At 36.3% G+C, this 17,791-nt stretch overlaps 3 protein-coding genes across 6 annotated transcripts in view; all 3 read right to left on the bottom strand.

The window, feature by feature from the left end:
- Window positions 1-937, bottom strand: part of mtus1a (microtubule associated tumor suppressor 1a) — a 42,090-nt gene extending 41,153 nt beyond the window's left edge. Inside the window, exon 1 of one of the 4 annotated variants that reach the window (XM_036568672.1) lies at window positions 794-937. The gene's annotated coding sequence lies outside the window, so the exon portion shown is untranslated. Of the gene's footprint in view, window positions 1-502 lie in introns of all 4 variants that reach the window. The other 3 variants (XM_036568673.1, XM_036568671.1, XM_036568674.1) reach the window with 3 other exon arrangements.
- Window positions 938-4,974: 4,037 nt separating this feature from the next.
- fgl1 (fibrinogen-like 1) lies at window positions 4,975-8,879 on the bottom strand. The gene is made up of 7 exons (XM_036567841.1): window positions 8,629-8,879; window positions 7,974-8,145; window positions 7,706-7,865; window positions 6,360-6,457; window positions 6,082-6,170; window positions 5,792-5,979; window positions 4,975-5,486 (listed from the first exon to the last, which is right to left on the bottom strand). Exons 1-7 carry the CDS (start codon window positions 8,692-8,694, stop codon window positions 5,327-5,329), a joined length of 933 nt encoding a protein of 310 aa, XP_036423734.1. The 5' UTR covers window positions 8,695-8,879; the 3' UTR covers window positions 4,975-5,326.
- A 4,568-nt stretch (window positions 8,880-13,447) lies between these two features.
- asah1a (N-acylsphingosine amidohydrolase (acid ceramidase) 1a) lies at window positions 13,448-17,384 on the bottom strand. The gene is made up of 14 exons (XM_036568669.1): window positions 17,258-17,384; window positions 17,070-17,116; window positions 16,848-16,938; window positions 16,077-16,160; window positions 15,862-15,940; window positions 15,450-15,524; window positions 15,310-15,355; window positions 15,068-15,212; window positions 14,910-14,964; window positions 14,674-14,755; window positions 14,332-14,463; window positions 14,118-14,241; window positions 13,951-14,007; window positions 13,448-13,842 (listed from the first exon to the last, which is right to left on the bottom strand). Exons 1-14 carry the CDS (start codon window positions 17,324-17,326, stop codon window positions 13,753-13,755), a joined length of 1,176 nt encoding a protein of 391 aa, XP_036424562.1. The 5' UTR covers window positions 17,327-17,384; the 3' UTR covers window positions 13,448-13,752.
- Window positions 17,385-17,791: the final 407 nt, after the last annotated feature.

Genomic DNA, 17,791 nt, shown 5'->3' with positions numbered 1-17,791 from the left:
TAATCAAAAGAAGCACACATTACTGGGGATACAGGAAATAGTTAAACATGCAGTGGATTCCACCAGACAGAATGAAACAGATGCTTACTACTGCACACAGACACCTCTTTGAATAGTGCAACATTTTACATATTATCTGATGTGCCTTAAACCACTCCCCGAGGGTTCAGAAGAAATGTTATATCGGCTTTTGCAATATACTACAGCCTTTCTCTTATTGGTACTGAAAAACAATTTGAAATGTGTACAAAAATACATCATTTACATCAACACAATTATGTCTTTCAGTTTACTTTTGGCTCTAATTGTGCTAACGTATTTTTTGTAATGCTGAAGTGATGTACACATTCAAATCAAGTAAATTCAATGCACAACTTTTTATTGCTTAAAGCAATTATTAATTTGCTCGTTTGCTAGCATATGTTAATAATTCACAATATATTCCAGTCTTAGAAATAAAAACAAACGAAGCTAATCAGCTGAGAAGCGAAAATAGACCTACCCATCAAAGTGCTGTTATATCCGACCTGTACATCCTCTTCTAGTCTCTCGTTCATCAAGCCCTCACGCTTTCCTGAGTCAGGATCCGCTCTCTCTGAATCAATCCCATTAGCGCTGTGGTAAACACTCTCAAGCACTCAGCTCTGTGTACATGTAGACCGGCAGCAGTAACTCTACTCCTCTTAGACGCTCATCAGCCAGCCCAACTCAAAGCCAAACTCACCAGAGCATCAAAAACACACTGCTGAAGTGGAGGGGGGTCTTGTACAAGCTTACAGCAATGGTTTCTTACCTAGCAATGATTCACAGCCTTGTCTCCTGTCAGCACACCTTTGGGCACTCTGGCTGTGCTCGTTTTAACACGCGTCTACTCATGCAGCACAGTTCAAGGTCCAGCTCAGGCCTATGGCAAGTTGCAGGGCTAAGTTTACTGGGGACAGCCACTGGTTACCTTATCCCTACCAAGTCCCAGTGCAGAGAGGGAGGGGCCTCGGCGCGTCAGGCCAAGAGCCGCATTCGCTGTTGCTCGGCAACCCAAGTCCTCCTTTTATGAGAGAGTTCAGGCCAGCCAGCTTTTTTGTACAGGACTGAAACTGAGACCACACACGCATGTGTGCACACACAGACTTGGGGCCTTTCAGTTGACTACAAAACACGTGGTCACACTCATGACAGACAAACATTTAAGTTTTGAATTCATTTCATTTGGCACAACCAAAAAAGTTCTTTCTAGTGGTGTGTGATATAACAAAAATCTTATATTATGATACTTAAAGACATTTCCACACAGACACAAGAGCATCATTTAACAACAGTTATCAAAACACTGGGTACGATTATCATTATTCAGTATTTCACATAACCTGCCAAATTATGTCCAATTGTACAGAACTACTAATTATTTTTAACAAAGCATGCAGTTGGTCAGTGTTCTTTAAATACTGACAATTTCCAGAATATGTTCAGAAAAGCAGACTGTATCACGACAACTAAATAGATCACAATAATGTCAAAACTTCAGCATATTGGCCACCTCTAGCTGTTACTGTACTATTATTACATTAAAAAATAACAGTACAAGAGTTAAACATATGAACAACAAAAATGTAGACTTTTTTCTGCTTGACTCCCTGCCAACACACACACGCGCACACACAGGTTATGTAATTTCTGGGGATAAAGGACATCAACTAGTAAGCTGTAGGTCTAAGTCCTAACCTTAACAACACTTTTCTAGAACACAGTTCTATTCCTGCCTAATCCATATAAAGCCCTTAGAAACACCTGAAAATACATAATCTTAGCTAACAAATAATACCAACTAAATGCTGCAACCCAGTGAAGCCATTGCTTAATGGGTTACAAAATAAGATTAACTTCAGTCAAATCAAACATGGTGCACTGATTAAAACTTCCACACTACTTTAAAGTAAGGCAGCAGTAAGATGACTGGAATAAATTGTCTGCAGTAGTTGAATGGGTTGAACAGCAAAATACACACAAGCACATATAGCACTTCACATAAACAGTGATTATAGTAGGACCAAAGACCAAAACTGTGGTGAGATTAGACTTAAATGGAAAATGACTGTTTGCAAGTTCCACCGAAATGTTCTTTTATACATTCCAAACATGTATTTTTTACAAACACTGGGGGTTAAAATAATCACATGAATGTTTATTCGTCAATAATAGGTCCTTTTCAATGATTGGGTGGACTTTGGAGATGAGACTTACTCTAGATAAACTTTCGCAGCATTCAGCACCACAGTCAAAATGTGAAGAAGACAAGGTCTTTCTGAATAAAATGGCAATACAGCTTTAGCCCTTATTAAGATATAATCCCAAAAGCAGTAATCCACATTTACTGCCATAATAGAAGTTCAACATATTGCCATTCATGCTATTTTTGTGACTTAAATGCAGTAAATCTAGCTATAAATGCAAATGGGGGGAATGGAAAAGTAAAATCTAATTTAAACATCCAGTGAAAAGGGAACCTGTTCTAAAACCTGCAGTGGCATCTTAAAGAAAAAAAAACATGCCATTTAAGTTCCATGCGGATGCCGTACAACACCCTCAGGGCTGCAGAGCAGCGTGTCAAGCCATGGCTTGCCAGACCTACCCCATTCTTCTCTGGGTGAAGAGATACAAACTACAGCGCTGTACTCTAAAGCAGAAAAGCACAGATTCTGTGTACAGCTGCTCTAGACACCTGCCTTTCAACACAAACTTATCAGGGCCTTTCAGGAAATATTTTCTCCTAATCTTGCCAAAAGATCTCAAGACAGTCCATTCAAGCAACTGCAACTTTTAAGTCAGTTCTAACTGGCAAATGGAATAAGGAAAAGAGACTACTACAAGAAATGGAGGGAAACAACTTTGAAAGGATTACTTTAGTTCTAGTAACTCATTTCTCTCCAGCTCCTCTTCCTCATGAGGTCACCGCTCCCTCTGAAGCACAATCTATTTCCTGAACCCTGCCAGTCAAATTGTTTTTAGCACCTGACATACACATATCAGAAGGCTATCTTGGATGTCTGGCAGTGCTGTCTAGAAATAGTGCCGGGGTGTAAACATAGTTGTAAACCTACAGGAGGCCACTGCCTCCAGGGCAAGTCAATGAATGAAACAAAGTAAGGATTTAAGACTGAAGAGAAGGAAACACATACTATGCTCATTTTTTTCATAGCTGTATTTATGTACAAAATTGTATTAATATTTGATGATGATTTACAAATTACTTAAGTTACAAATTATAAAAACAAACCATGAAGCAATTCAGAACACATATCAACACACATACACTTGAGTAAAAGGTAGATTACTCCATTTAAATGGACATGTTCTTAAAAAGTATGAATGTAAAAGTACTGTGAATTATGCTACTTTTCAATAGAAATAGCAGTTAAGAAGTGTTAAGAAGTACTGACAATATCCATGATATGCTCAGAAAAAGCATGACATCTGTAATTTTTGACGAAAACGATAAATATTGTCACAGCTCTGTTGTGAATTAACTTACGTTACATTTTTCATGAACAATTTCTATTAAGAACTGTTCATGTTAGCTGTTCATGGCTGCAAGCCACACTGGTCTTCATAGAAACTGTTCATTAAAATAATATAGCCAATTGCAATAGCTAACAGCACTTTTGCTTTTATACCTAATTACATTTAACCGCAAATACTTTTAAACTTACCGTTAAACGTATCAGATTTTACTAAAAAGCTTTTAAGAACTGTCACATACCGACTGAGGCCTCAAACCAGAGTCAACGGCGCACAGCAAAAGTCTGGGGAAAACGTTTTGAAGCGTTTGAAAAAGTAACGTGTAACGTCGTTTTCTTACAGCGCAGCGTTTGACGATGTACGATGTTCACATAAGGCAAAGAGGGTCACAACATTAAAACAGGAGAGGAAACTGGTCTTACTTCAGTCTACAGTAGCAAACACATCTCCTTATGCTATGCTATGCTAACGTCCTGAGATATCCGCCTCACCTACTGAACGCAGCGGCTTCACGCGACCTTTACTTGCGCGGGCAAAACGACACTTCCGAGGCTCTGATGCTGGTTTATACAGACCACCAAGAGTTGAAGAGCTCAGCTAAACTGTGTCCTTAATACATTTCGTTCTTACAAGTTCTAGCTTTTTGCCATTTTTGTTTTTCCCCACAACATCAGAACACGGTCATTGTTTACATCAACCCTGCTAACTACATTCCACGGCATGTTTATAACTGGCTACAGCAATAACATTTACTAGGTATAACACAGCCCGATGTGTTTTTATTTTGACGTTACCTGGTGAAGATCACAGCTAAAATAAGACTTACAGTGCTATGTATCTGGTGAAGTGAGTGAAGCCTGTGACTCTAGAGAAGAGCAGGCCTGGCGGTCTTTACTGAATTAGCCCACAAACGCGTTCTTTCGTAGTTCGTAGCAACTGTTGCCAGGTTGAACAAGCTTTACAGAACGCTGGCAAACGTCATGTTCAGTTACGGGCCATTTCAATCTGATATAAATTAGCAAGGCTAAAATCCACCGTTTCTGCAATAAACACACATTCCATTTCTCTCTCTCTCTCTCTCACACACTCACACACACACACACACACACACACACACACACACACACACACATACATATATATATATATATATATATATATATATATATATATATATATATATATATATATATATATATGTGGGGTTTTACTAAGCTGGACTATCAAAACAATAATGAATTTGCCACCACATTAGCTTGATTACATAACAAAAAAATCTACACCTGAACTACCCTAATTCTTTTGCAGCCTTTCACATCTATAGAAAATAATAATAATAACTCTAAATATAAGGGAAAAAAAGATGAAAATGTCCTAAAGTTTTTATTATGCTTAATGAAATTTTGGACAAGAATGTGTTTGTGGGTGAAGCATGGATAGATCAGTAAACTTGAATAAGCCTTTTTTTTTTTTTGAAAAGCATTTTTATGTTTCATCCTGTTACCTTTAGTCCAGTTCAAATAATCACATCCTTATGTTTATGCATTTATTTATTTTTATAATCTCACCACCCAGACAACAGATTCATATTATAAAGTTGCCTTTAGATTCATACCATAAAGTTGCCATTTTACAGACAAATGTATTTTTGGGGAAAACAAAATCTTATTAGCATTTGTGAATATATAGGCTAAGCATAAACTGAATATCAACTTTGCTAAAAGCTACTCAGTGCTCTATATATGACAGTTATACTAAGTTTTTGCATATATATGTTCTGCAAAATAACTGGGCAGTGGTCAAGCATGTGAAGTTAGATATCATTTGGTTCAAAGTCATTTGGTCTGATCTTCATCTCCACAGACTTGAGGGAGTACCACCAGCCGTGCCATGTGTACCACACTATCCCGTTGTCAGTCACTGCACTGTAAGGACCCTTATAGTAGAGACCATTCAGGTTGGCAGAGTGACATCTAGAGGAAGGCAAATGAAAGAACAGCTTTAAAACTCAGGAGCACCATTCTGTTGATAGTAAGACTTGTTTTTCCTCATTATTGCTGTAAAGGCAGGGTCAATGTTTTAGCCTTATTTATTTATTATTTATTTTACTCTTACTGAAATTAATATATCAAATTCATGTAAAGAATAACTTAATAATAATAAAATAAATTCAACCAAACTTTATTAATCTCTAACACAATCTGTAGAGTCTAATCTTTCAATAGCCTTTAAAGACTGTATCTATTAACAGTGAGATCACAGCGTCTGGAGCACAGACCTGTTGAACCACCAGCCGGACTTATCCTCAAGGGCACAGCTGCGCTCATAGCGATCGTTGTCTTTATCCTTTGTGCTGAATTTCATCCCCTGGTGGCTTGCCCACCACTGGACTTCAGGGTGGTAGCTACCTGAGAGCGCGTCTCCTGCAGTCCCTGTGTATGTGCCAAAGTGCAGCTGGTAATGGTTCTGAAAAAAAGGAGGAAAATGGGGAAGTTATGGATCAAGCAAAAATACACTAGTTTAAATACTGTATTTGTTTAACAGGGGGATAATTTCACAGCTTGATACCTGTTCATTGTCAACTTTGAACTTTCTGTATATGGCAAAACGTTGGCTGCCTTCAAAGTCCTCCAAGTTGATTCTCAAGATGTAATCACCTACATGGCATAATATCACTTTATATAGGAGCACATGACTTTATGATGCAAATGAATACATTTCATTTTATAAAGTTTATAAAAACATATCCTTTTCAATTGACTTTAAAGACCAAAGAATCTCATTTGCATGTATACTACATGCACATATGTTATTAAACTTTGCTCATACATAAAGAAATACATCACCCTGGGATGTCAGATAATGTAGGTTGTCATTTCCTAACCAAAATTCTCCATTCGCAGATTTCAGATCACCAAATCCAGTCTTGTAATCATTCCAATCCCTGCAAAGGAAAACAATGGATTCACTGTAAAAGACCAGCAAAACAAACAAATCTATCTTGTGTTTTTCATATACGTATATACATATCATACTGTTGCTGTTGTTAGAAAACCTTATATGTTAAAAATAGTAACCTTGTATATTAGAATGAGTTCTTTGTTTTAATGCTGGGAAGAGCAGGGCACAAACTAACATGAGGGGAAAATGTAAACTAGACTTTTTATGTATTTAAAAATGCCCAAGTACAATGTGCTTTTGGTCATGTTCTCATTTACCCAGATCAACATCTTACATTTTGACAACAGTTGAACAGATATTTCAGATATTATTTAAATCTTAATAAATGGTGCCTGCATCATAGCATCATTTTAAAGCATATTAACAGCCCACAGTGAGATCTAGCTGGACTAAAGTAAAGCCTCCATATGGTGGGGTTTGTAACACAGTGTTCATATCCACCCATAATAATTCAAAACAGTTTTTTACACAGACTCAACAAAAACACAATATAGATGTAATGTAGATAAATCATATTTAAATGTAATCATTTTGACTTTGTGTTAAATAAACTGGCCTTGTTTGACACAGACTCTTTTCACTAATCATGTTAATTTTGATTAATATATTTTTATGTATTTAGGATGGGAAGCTCACCCCATCTAAACAACATAGAATTGTATTAATTGTTTTGCATTTACCAGACTTTTTAGCAACTGTTGCAACTAACCCCTTAGTCCATTACAGTTAATCCCATCAAGGGATAGATTGTGATTTATACACACTGCTGAATTGTTCACAAACAATAGGTGCCCCACTCTCCCCTACATTAAATTATTTTTGGATAATTTCTATTGTTCTATTTGTCATGACATGCTCACACAATGTAAAGGAAGGCTAGCATTTTCAAATGATGATTTTTATTAAAATTTTACATTGAATTATGTCATATTACATATTTTCCACTCACCTTGTATCTACACTCTTTGTCCATTTTATCAGCTCCACTTACCACACAGGTGCACTTTGTACTTTTACAATTACAGACTGTAGTCCAGCTGTTTCTCTGCATACTCTGTTACCCCCCTTTTAGCCTGTTCTTCAATGGTCAGGATCCCCACAGGAGATCAGAGCAGGTATTAATACTACAAAGTGCACCTATATGGTAAATGGACAGTGAGTGTAGATACAAGGATGTGTATTTAACAAAGCGGCTGGCTGGTGTATGTTTACAATGAAGACTTGTCCTCACCTGTCAAAAGACTGGCTACCATCAGAACGTCTTTGGAAGACTGTCCATCCGCCCCCCTCTGTCATATCACAGTAAACGCTGATCTGCGCTGGGCTCCTCAAAGGTTTAATCATGTAAAATCCACTCTCTTGGTTTCCGCTATTGAAAATCTGAGCACAGTCTACAATGGAGAAAACAGTATCAGCAACCACTGCATCCCAGCAAACTCATAAAGACCAGAACACAGACACATCTCTAAGAACCAGTATGACCTCCTTCATAAGAATACCTGCATATTGTTTATCTCCCAGATCAAAAAAGTTCTCCTTTGCAGGATTCTGGGTTTGCTGCGTGAGGTTCATCAAGCGCTGGATCATCTCCTGCTGCTTCATAGCACGAATTTCCTTAGACTTTAACTGTGCACGAAGCCTGTCTCTCTCCAGCTGACAGTCATCAGGGGACTGCATACAAACACAATGTAAAACAATATATGTAATCACAATGTACAGTGTAATCAAAATCATTAAACAAAGAGTTCAATGACAAAGTGACAAAAAGATGAAACAAATAAAGATAATAGAGAAACAATAACCATACACACTTAAAAAGGGTTCACTGGTAAAGGTGATGATTCTGTTTAGAACCATGAGTTCTATATAGAACTATTTGCATGCGTGAAATGGTTCTCTGCATGGCGAAATAGTTCTTCAGATTGATGGAGAATGTGTTGTATAAGGTTCTATATAGCATCAACAATGTTCTAGGACCATATACAATACATTATTCATCAATCTAAAAAGAACTATTTCACCATGCAAAAAAACATTTAAGCATGCAAATGGTTCTATATAGAACCCATGGGTCTTTATAGAATCATTGTCTTTACTAATGAACCCTGGAAAAAACATCTTTTTAAGTGTGTCAAAATTTGACATAATACTTACAGAATCAGCCAAGTCCAAAAGCAAGACAATCCAAATGAGAATATTTAACATTTTAGATGCGTCCATAGCAAAATTCTAAGAAATTTAGGAATGAAACAGAGTTTGAGACATAAAAAACTTAATAATCTTATACGACAGTGCTTTCAGATCCTTTATTCCAGTTTGTGCAATGAAGATCCCCCAGAAGCCAGTGTGGTTCTACATGCCTCTTAAACCCTGTTGGAAATGGGAGTGATCTTTATAGAGCAACAGAGATGAACAGATACAGAAAGTCTCCAACAAGCAGCTCACAAACAAACCCAAAAGCAGGAAACCAGTCAATTTGAGCATTGTGGCTTCAGTTTTCCACAGGATGCACTGTAAAAAGTGGAACAAGTAGTTATCTGAGTTGAATTAAAGCAATTTATTTCTTGTTACTGCATGAAGTATTTTTTTTTTTACAGTGTATTAACTGAAGGATCATTTTTGTTTAAATTATCTTAGATCCTGTTTTAGATTATACACATTATATAAAACATTTTCTTAAATAGTTGTGACATTTCGTTGGGCAAAACAACAGACAAAGCAAAGAATTTCTTAAAAAAAACAAAAGACCTGGAATAGAAAAGTTAACTTTCCACATGCACACAGCCGGCTGGGGTTCAGAGAAGAATACCTGATTTGATACACACATAAAATGGAAATGTGAAAAATGTGTGTCAGGTACATTAGCATGTGGTGAAGCACAGCATTCATCAAACTGACCTCCGAGCAAAGAAAAAAAAACATAAAAAGAAAAGTGGTAAGGAACAAATATTCAGAGTAACAGATTAACCCTGTTGTAAGACTGTAATCCTGTTTACCTTTATTCCTCTGCTATGAACCAAACAAACTAGCCAAGTAAACTGTTATTACAAAATGCTGTCAAGTCAGTTCTGACTGCTAGCAACCATATGGATAGTGTTTCTCCAGAATGTCCTGTCTTCTATTTGGGCCTTTGGGCCTCTTAATGGCTCATTCATGATATCTCTGATTGCGTCCACTCATTTTGTTGATGGCCGTCCTCTTCTTCTTTTACTTTCAACTGTTCCATGTATAATTTTTTTTTTCTCCAAGGAACTGGTTCTTCTCCTAATATTTTAAAAAAGGGAACCTTTGGTTAACTGGGCTTTGAGTGAGAGGCTTGATTAGCTTGAGAGTCCATTTGCTTTCTTTGCCATCCAATGTACTCTTAAAAGTCCTTGCCCAAAGTTCAAAGGCATCCGTGCTTTTCCTGTCCCACTTTTTTACTGTCCAACTTTCACATTCGTAAAGAACCACTGAAAAAAACAGCCTGGATGATTCTGATCTTTGTTTGTAGAGACACAAAATTACATTTGAAGAGCTTTTCAAGCTCCTTCATTCTTGCTCTGCCGAGTGCCAATCTGTGTCTTATTTCTTGACAGCTGGATACTTTGTTGTTAATAACTGATCTAAGTAAGCAAAAGCTGTCCACACTTACTGAATTTTCCCCATCAGTGGTGAAGTTAGTGGTCTTTCCTGTTGTCAAAACCTTTGTTTTCTTCATTTTGAAGAACTTCTTCTTTAACAGTCAATATAAGGGCCTTCAGTTCTTCTGACATACCACTATGAGTGTGGTGTCATCTGTTTTTTTTTTTAAGGTTATTAATATTTATTCCACCAATCTTGAATCCTTCGTCATCTTTCTCCAGTCCTGCTTGTCTTATTATATATTCAGCATACAGGTTGAACAAGAATGGTGATAGTATGCAGCCTTGTATAACTCCTTTGCTGATGTGGAGCCAGACTGTCTGTCATGACTGTGGTGGCTTGGTGATCAGTGTGGAGTTCCTCATTAGAACAATGAGCACAGCTCTTGTATACCCATTTTCCTGAAGACAATTCATAATTTGATGTAATAAAGCATAAAAAGGCACAGGGGGTATTTCACAAAGCAGCATTTCTCAGTTAGCCAGATAACTTAAGCCCAAAGATGGGGACTGTCCAATAAAAATGTCCCTCAGCTCTTTTCCTATTGGACAGGCTTAATTTAGGCATAAGCTGAGAAATCCTGCTTTGTGAACAACCTTTCAAGGCTCTAAACCTAGGTAAAAATAACTGGAATTGCAAAGAATGACAAAGGAGCAAAGGATAAGGCTGTTACATACATGGAAAAAACTTCATTGAAGTTTCTGTTAGCATCAAAGATAAAGACAATTATATCAACTTCAGCAAATTTGTGCACAAATAACATTAATATCAACTAATATAATTTACAGCAGACGAAAATTGTATTTGTTAACACTTTACTGAAGGGCAGTGTTCATGAGGCTGTCTTAACTGAACAGATCAAATGCAAAAGATGGTCTCTGAACCCCCATGAACAAATTATGGTTGATCGTCACAGTGAAAATTAAACACATCATCTACGGAGAACACAAGTAAAAATGGTGGATTTCTGAACCTTTTTGTGCACACGTTCTATTTATTTGCTGAATTTTAGTGAGTAATCGTGCAATAAAGCATGCAGAAGTGTGTTCTCTATAGAAAGTGTGTACTTACTCACCAAAATTATTATGAACTGTTAGAGTACGTGCTCTTCTTTGTGAGTTTATTTCATGACATTATTAATGTCCTCGATAAGACTTTATTTTCTGAATTTCTTGGGGCTCCACTCAACCATGGGTGTTAAAGCAACACTATGTAGAATTTGGGGATTTGGAGAAGAAAATTTTGTAGCGTCGGTTGTGCTTTGGACCCCCCACGAGCGGATGAATCCTACTTTTGTGAGTGTGCTGAAGGTGTCTTCCAAGGATGTGAGTGAGTTATCCATTACTGTCATCAGATCTTCATCAGTCAGACCTTCTGTTAGAGCCTGTGCATGTGACATTATGTAAAGACGTACAACGTGGTTCGAAAAACTCCTGCCAAATTCATCCTGGTACCACTTTTAAATGATTATTTCAGGTTTTACAGGGTACACCATATTTTAATGTGTTTTTTTCTCCAAACTCAGTAATACTACTTCTTTCAGTTTTAGCAAAAATATTAAATAGTGCTGCTGAACAAAGGCATTGTAATAAGGCTGACAGCAGGTTTGGAGTCTCCTCCTTGCTTTAGGGCTATGTAACCCAATTTACATTTCAAACTGACTTGCTTAGTGTGGTTGATGACGTCTTTCTGGGATAATACGGTCAAGTGCCCTGCTAGCCAAAGTATGCAAAGTATCTGTCCTATCTGTCTTTGTATTGTGTTCAAGCATTTCCCAAACTGACTTGCTGTCAGAAGGTCTAAAGGTGAGGTGTTCTCTTCAAGGGCCAAATTGACCTTTATCTTTTTCCTACTATACATGAAATGACCATATGTTCTGTCAAGGGGACAGCAATCAAGAGAGATCAGCGCAACCTTTACATTAAGAAACTGGATTGGACTGAAACAGGAGTGGTTCATTTTGCTGTATATGAAACAGGCCTTTACTCTTATAATCTTATAGTGGTGTCATAGTATTATATTATTTTGAAAAAAGTGTAAATAAAAAAGTATAAATAAAAGGTATACAAAGTGTATATATATATATATATATATATATATATATATAAATATATATATATATATATATATATCCAAAATCCAAAATGATAACTTTACTTTACATTTAATGTAAGTCAATGGAGCCAGACTTTTTTCTCAAGTAATTTTGGGCCATTTCTTGTACAAAGGACAACAGGCATTTTCAAATTATGTCAAAAACTGGAAAACGTCAAAAATGGAGATACGAGGTTTTCTTCCAGCAACAGCTATATATATATATATATATATATAAATTTTTGTTTTATTTTTTCAAATATGTTAAACTAAGCAAAATAAAATTCACAGAACAATGCCACATTTAAGTTTGTCCTCAAATATATCCACAAAATACAACTGTGTTCACTTTAATATTAATATACTAAATTTTTGTAGTGTTTTTTTTTTTCCCTCATGGTCTACTATAAAACCAATTGCGGTTTTATATAAAACAAACACTAATAATATGACAATTTTTTAATTTCTCTTATCCCTTAAGACTAATATATGTAAATGCCCTCTGTTCTGATTGACTGCTCTGCATTTAAAAAAGCAGTCTGAACTGCAATGCTCCTTCAGTGTGAATGGGTGGAGCTAAAGTGCTATAGGCTGAACAGAAGGATATTTGTGGATGTGTTGGTTTTTGTGACAACACAAAAACAGTAAAATCAAAACGGGCTGTTTGTGAAAAGATTAGTTTCCATAAATAGACTTTATTAACTTGGAGTGTTTGTACATTTTGAAACTTTAACAATACTTACGTACAACATTAACATCCTTTTTTTTTAAAAGAAGCAAGGAAAACTCAGATTTCAAAATCATTGGCCATTTAAGTTAGATTTCTTAATGCTGCACTGCTGATTTTCATCTCCTCTTTAAAAAAAAGCTCTACTCTCTCTTGGTCAGCTGATGTGTGGGAGGACGAAGGTGTAATAAAACAGATGAGGAAGTGTGCAATAGGACTGGCAGTTCCTCATGCCCTCAGCCAAAAAGTGAGAAGAGTGACACGGCTTCTCTGCTGATTAAGCTGCAGCATGTATGACTTACACACTCTGTAAAGACTTGATGCATCACATTAGATAGAAATGAAAGTTTAAAAAAATCACATGCTTTGTTGCTTTTTTCTATTTTAGTGCTGGTGAAATATTGGATATGTCACAAATTTCTTGGGTTAAACGCACTTCCCACATAACACTAAATGAGGAACAGAAAAAGGGAACATTGTTTACAGCTGTCCAAGAAATAAAAACATTTATTTGGAAAAGGCAAAAAATCCTTATAATAAAAATTATAAAAATTAATTTATTACATTTTAATACAGTCAAGATCATACAGTCTGTTGTAATTTAATAAGTAATGCAACTCCTTTCCATTCACAAAACCAGTGGCTACTGTCACAGTGTGGTCACAAAATAAAATATTTACACTTGTATTACAAGATTTTTGGAGAAATAATAAAAGTTGCCATAAAAATGACATTTAATATTACTTGACGATATTTAAGAGGTAGAGCAATAGCCATCATGGTATTTAAAACAGCTTTTCATTTGTGGTGACACATCACATTGTGGTGATGAATCACCAAGGGTTACATGGATTTGGACAGGCTCTGATGTAAGACTCCAGTTTACCAGTTGAAACTTCCATTAGTGAAGTGTAGGTAGTCAGCTAGACAGTGATGGAAACAAAATGTCCACTATTAAAAGATCAAGCTTGAATTTTCAAAGAAAATCTTGGTTAGTTCTTACTAATGAGGGGAAATTAAAGAATTCTCACCTTGTTTAAAACAGGTTTTGTTGAAAGGACATCATATATTGTCTGCAATGTGATGTTCTGAAAAAACATACGTTTCATTGGTGAGTGCAGTACAGTATAACAGTAATGAATAACATTAAACAAGAACTATATGTTTTGAATACATATATTTGAGTGAAATCACTTACTGCTTGGGTGGTTTTATTCATGCATTTCATAGCCGGTGTCCGCCGGTCATCCAGAAAGAATGGCTCTTCCCAGTGATCATAGTTTGTTTCAAGGACGTACCATCTGCCAAGCTTCAAGGCAATCCTTCAATACCATAAAAATAATGTATATGATAAAATAATGTAGTGTAGATCATTTAAATGCTGACTCTTTAGTGTGATAACGTAAGCTTACTCCCAGATGTCCAGCGTGTTGATTCTAGTTCTGGTTATTACACAACCCTGACCTGTCTGGTTTCCGCCCAAGATGAAGTAGGCTGGGGCAAGTAGCTTGGTCTGAGCAAGCTGGTTTTTGGCATCTTCGTAACTGTTAAAAGACACCCATTTTTGGTTAGAAAGATTAATTTTGGTTTATAACATGAATTTCATCACTGTCACATTACATGCAGGAGGCAAGTTAACTCTGAAGTTGAAACAGAAGCTTTTCATACTGATAGAGGAAAGAAAATTGATTAGAACACCAAATACTAGGCTGCTAACTAGAGATGCAACAGAAAGAATGGAAGACTGACTCAACCTGGTTGCATTTTCCAGAACTCTGCGAGTGAGGAAGCTCATCCACATTCCATCTCTCTCGCCAAGAATCCATTCCAGGATTCCTGTGAGAAATTATATGATGTTATCTGTCTCTTCAACAAAGCAAGCACTGAGTGCCAATTGAGTGCCATTCTGAAGACCACAGTCAAAGTGAAGGTCTAGAAGTACTGTCCATCAGTAGCATGCAAAATACTGTACCTTCTTGTTATGCCTTACCTATGTACCCTCCATCAACGTTGAAGCGCTCATTCATTGTTAGAGTAAACTCTTTCTACAAGAAAATAAACGTTTCATTTTCTTCTGCTTCTATTAAAAAAAACAAAAACAAAACAGAGATGGGGTAATTTCATCTATCTAAGTCTTGAAACACTTACAGGTCTAATGCCAGTGAGCATTCCCACATATCCTGCAAAGTTGGTTGACTTGAAGACTGTTCTGTTATTTCGTTTGAAGTCAACATTCACAACAAGTGGCTTTAGCTTCTCAGTTATGGTCCAGGTTTGATTTGTTCGATCCCACCTTTCAGAAAAACACAAGGTGGTTCAAGTCCATTGTGAATTAAAATGCTAACACACAGACACAAAAAACCTCTATGATATACACAAACAAATTTTACCCCATAAACAATCCAAAGTCCATATTCCGTGCATGGTATATATTCCCTGAAAAAGAATGTGTAATTAGATTTATAGATAAATGCATCAAACTAAGTATGACTCACATGTGGACAAAGACTGCCACACAAACACTTCTCACCTTTTAAGTCTTCCACAACTACTGATGTGCACACAGTGAAAACCTCATAGAAGATATTAAACAGCACAACTTCTCCTAAAGGATTAAACACAAACAGAAATTTGTCTGCATTCCAGTCAAGAGTTTTAAAAGAGTAGCAATGCAATCTTAACATCTAAAAAAAAAAATTCTAAAGTATTCGTTTGGCATGTGCATGTAGGTAAGGCAACACAAAAAACAAAACATATATGCAATCAATATACAGGACAAATATATATGTAACACCTGCACATAGGCACCTTATTTATCATAAATCTCCAATGCTTCAACATAGCTGAAATTGAATGTCTATTTTCCAGAATTTCTGATAAGTCATTTTAATTTTTCATTATTTTATTTTAAAAATCATTCCTAATAAATGAGCAAACTCTACCCAATGGGACACCAGAGACAGCAGCAATTCCTTTAATTTCTTCATTAAAAGGGTAAGGGAGTGTGTCCACTATCAAAGGCTGCAATCAGAGCACAGAGAATCACAGCAATCCAATAAATACTAAAATAGTGATTGAACACTTGAATAATACATTTTTTTCTGGGAAGATATATGTGTCACAGAGTGCAACATTAACACTGAATCAATCTACTCACCAACTCATTGTCCACTAAATGAATCAGTTTTCCATGGAAAAAGCCACCAGCTAAATCTTTTATTGCTTGTATCATTGCTACCAGCTGAAAAACAAAGTTCACATCCAAATTACTATAAATTGCGTGCAATGTCATTTAGGGCAAAGAGAGTTCAGTTTTCTGTTCTTTGTTTCAGCTACCTCAGACGTACATTGTTCCCTATTTCACAATCACTCAATGAATCAATAAATCAACAAGTAAGTAAATAAAAGAAGAAAATTATGTCCCTTGATTTATGTTAAGGTGCCATACATCCAGCTCAGAAAAAACAGAAGGGACATTGTTTTCTTGTTGTATTTATTTGTTTTGTTGAATTATTGATTCATTGAGTGATTGTGAAACAGGGAACAATGCACTCCTGGTACTTACACTACTCATAATGTTTAATCTCAGGTCAGAAGGGCTTGTATTCTATGTGCTTTCAACTCATGAAATAAGTTGAATAACATGAATAACAGTTTATAAAGTTATATAAACCTATATTTATTTTGTGAAGGTACAAATGTGTGTCAAAATCTGCAATGAATATCAATAACATAAAATAGTTTTAAACCACAAAACACTTGTCAAACCCAACAAAAGACAGAAGTAGTATTGATTAGTGAGCACAGATTGCTTTTTTAAGTAGGGTTCAAGCACTGTGAACCACAGTGCCAGGATAAGATACATTTTGACAGACTCTTCGCATTAGACAATAGATATCACAGTGCTGTAAATTTGTTCAGAGCTTACTTCAGCTTTTTTCTCCTTTACCACATGAGTCCACCTCTCACTGGGGGGTAAATCAAGATTTAGGGTGTACCAGGTGACATTACCTTTAAACCTATAAGGAAATATAAAAACAGGACATATAGTCAGATTCCATGTCTCACATCATTAATGAACCATTACTTAACATGCTGGCATGGTATTCAATTTTCCCTTATAAAATATACATAAAGGGGTATGGCCTACGTTGGGCCCTTGGGAGGATACATGCTGTCTCGGCACTCTTCAGCAGACTGAAAATTAAAGAAATATGTAGTCTTCACGTACGGGCAACATCGCAAACTGTAGCCGGCTGGCCAGCCAATACATAAAACACATTAAACTATATGAGGTTCTCTTTAGTAATATCAGACAAAACGAGAAAAAAGACTTACCCCACAAGTAAGCTGTGAGGAAAGACAGATAAATGTTATGAAAATGTGACGAAGGCTTGACAGCTCCATCTCTCCAAGTCTCTGTTTTGATTCTGTGGCTCAAACGGGTTCCGAAGCGAGATCCCGGGTTGGACTGTACCACAGCTAATAGGGGTGGACAGAAAGGTCGGTTTTATTGTACCAACAATAAAACGGGATTTACGCTGTTGGTTAGATCTAAAGTATTTTATAAAAAGAACAGACGGGTTTTGGCATTCACAAGCAATTATTTTCGTCGTGATTGCCTTACAGAGTTCTTGTAAATTCTTACACTGACCCCTCGAAACGACAGTAATGCTTTTGTCCGATAGAAAACAAGGAAGTTAGTTCGTAACATTACAAAACTTAAACGAAAGTAACTCATCGAAACAATAATATTAGTAGACTAAACTATTTTATTCCCATATCTTTTGGAACGTGTTATTGAAATATTCTTTTAAAATAAATAATAAATAAATTTAAACAAATAAAACAATGTTCTCGCAGGGGCGCTGT

The sequence above is a fragment of the Colossoma macropomum genome, unplaced genomic scaffold, assembly GCF_904425465.1.
Source record: "Colossoma macropomum unplaced genomic scaffold, Colossoma_macropomum, whole genome shotgun sequence".
Taxonomy (NCBI): domain Eukaryota; kingdom Metazoa; phylum Chordata; class Actinopteri; order Characiformes; family Serrasalmidae; genus Colossoma; species Colossoma macropomum.
The sequence above is the reverse complement of the archived record's forward strand: the minus strand, read 5'-3'. Positions and strand labels throughout refer to the sequence as shown.

What these genes read in the sequence shown, in the direction of transcription:
- fgl1 (XM_036567841.1), bottom strand. Translation starts at nt 8,694, where the DNA reads ATGGACGCATCTAAAATGTTAAATATTCTCATTTGGATTGTCTTGCTT. An exon ending in TTTTGGACTTGGCTGATTCT is followed by an intron (nt 8,146 to 8,628) that starts GTAAGTATTATG and finishes GTTTGTATGCAG; the next exon opens with TCCCCTGATGACTGTCAGCT. An exon ending in ACATTATCTGACATCCCAGG is followed by an intron (nt 6,171 to 6,359) that starts GTGATGTATTTC and finishes TATGCCATGTAG; the next exon opens with GTGATTACATCTTGAGAATC.
- asah1a (XM_036568669.1), bottom strand. Translation starts at nt 17,326, where the DNA reads ATGGAGCTGTCAAGCCTTCGTCACATTTTCATAACATTTATCTGTCTT. An exon ending in TATCCTCCCAAGGGCCCAAC is followed by an intron (nt 16,939 to 17,069) that starts GTAGGCCATACC and finishes ATTTCCTTATAG; the next exon opens with GTTTAAAGGTAATGTCACCT. An exon ending in CAAAACCTGTTTTAAACAAG is followed by an intron (nt 13,843 to 13,950) that starts GTGAGAATTCTT and finishes ATCACTGTCTAG; the next exon opens with CTGACTACCTACACTTCACT.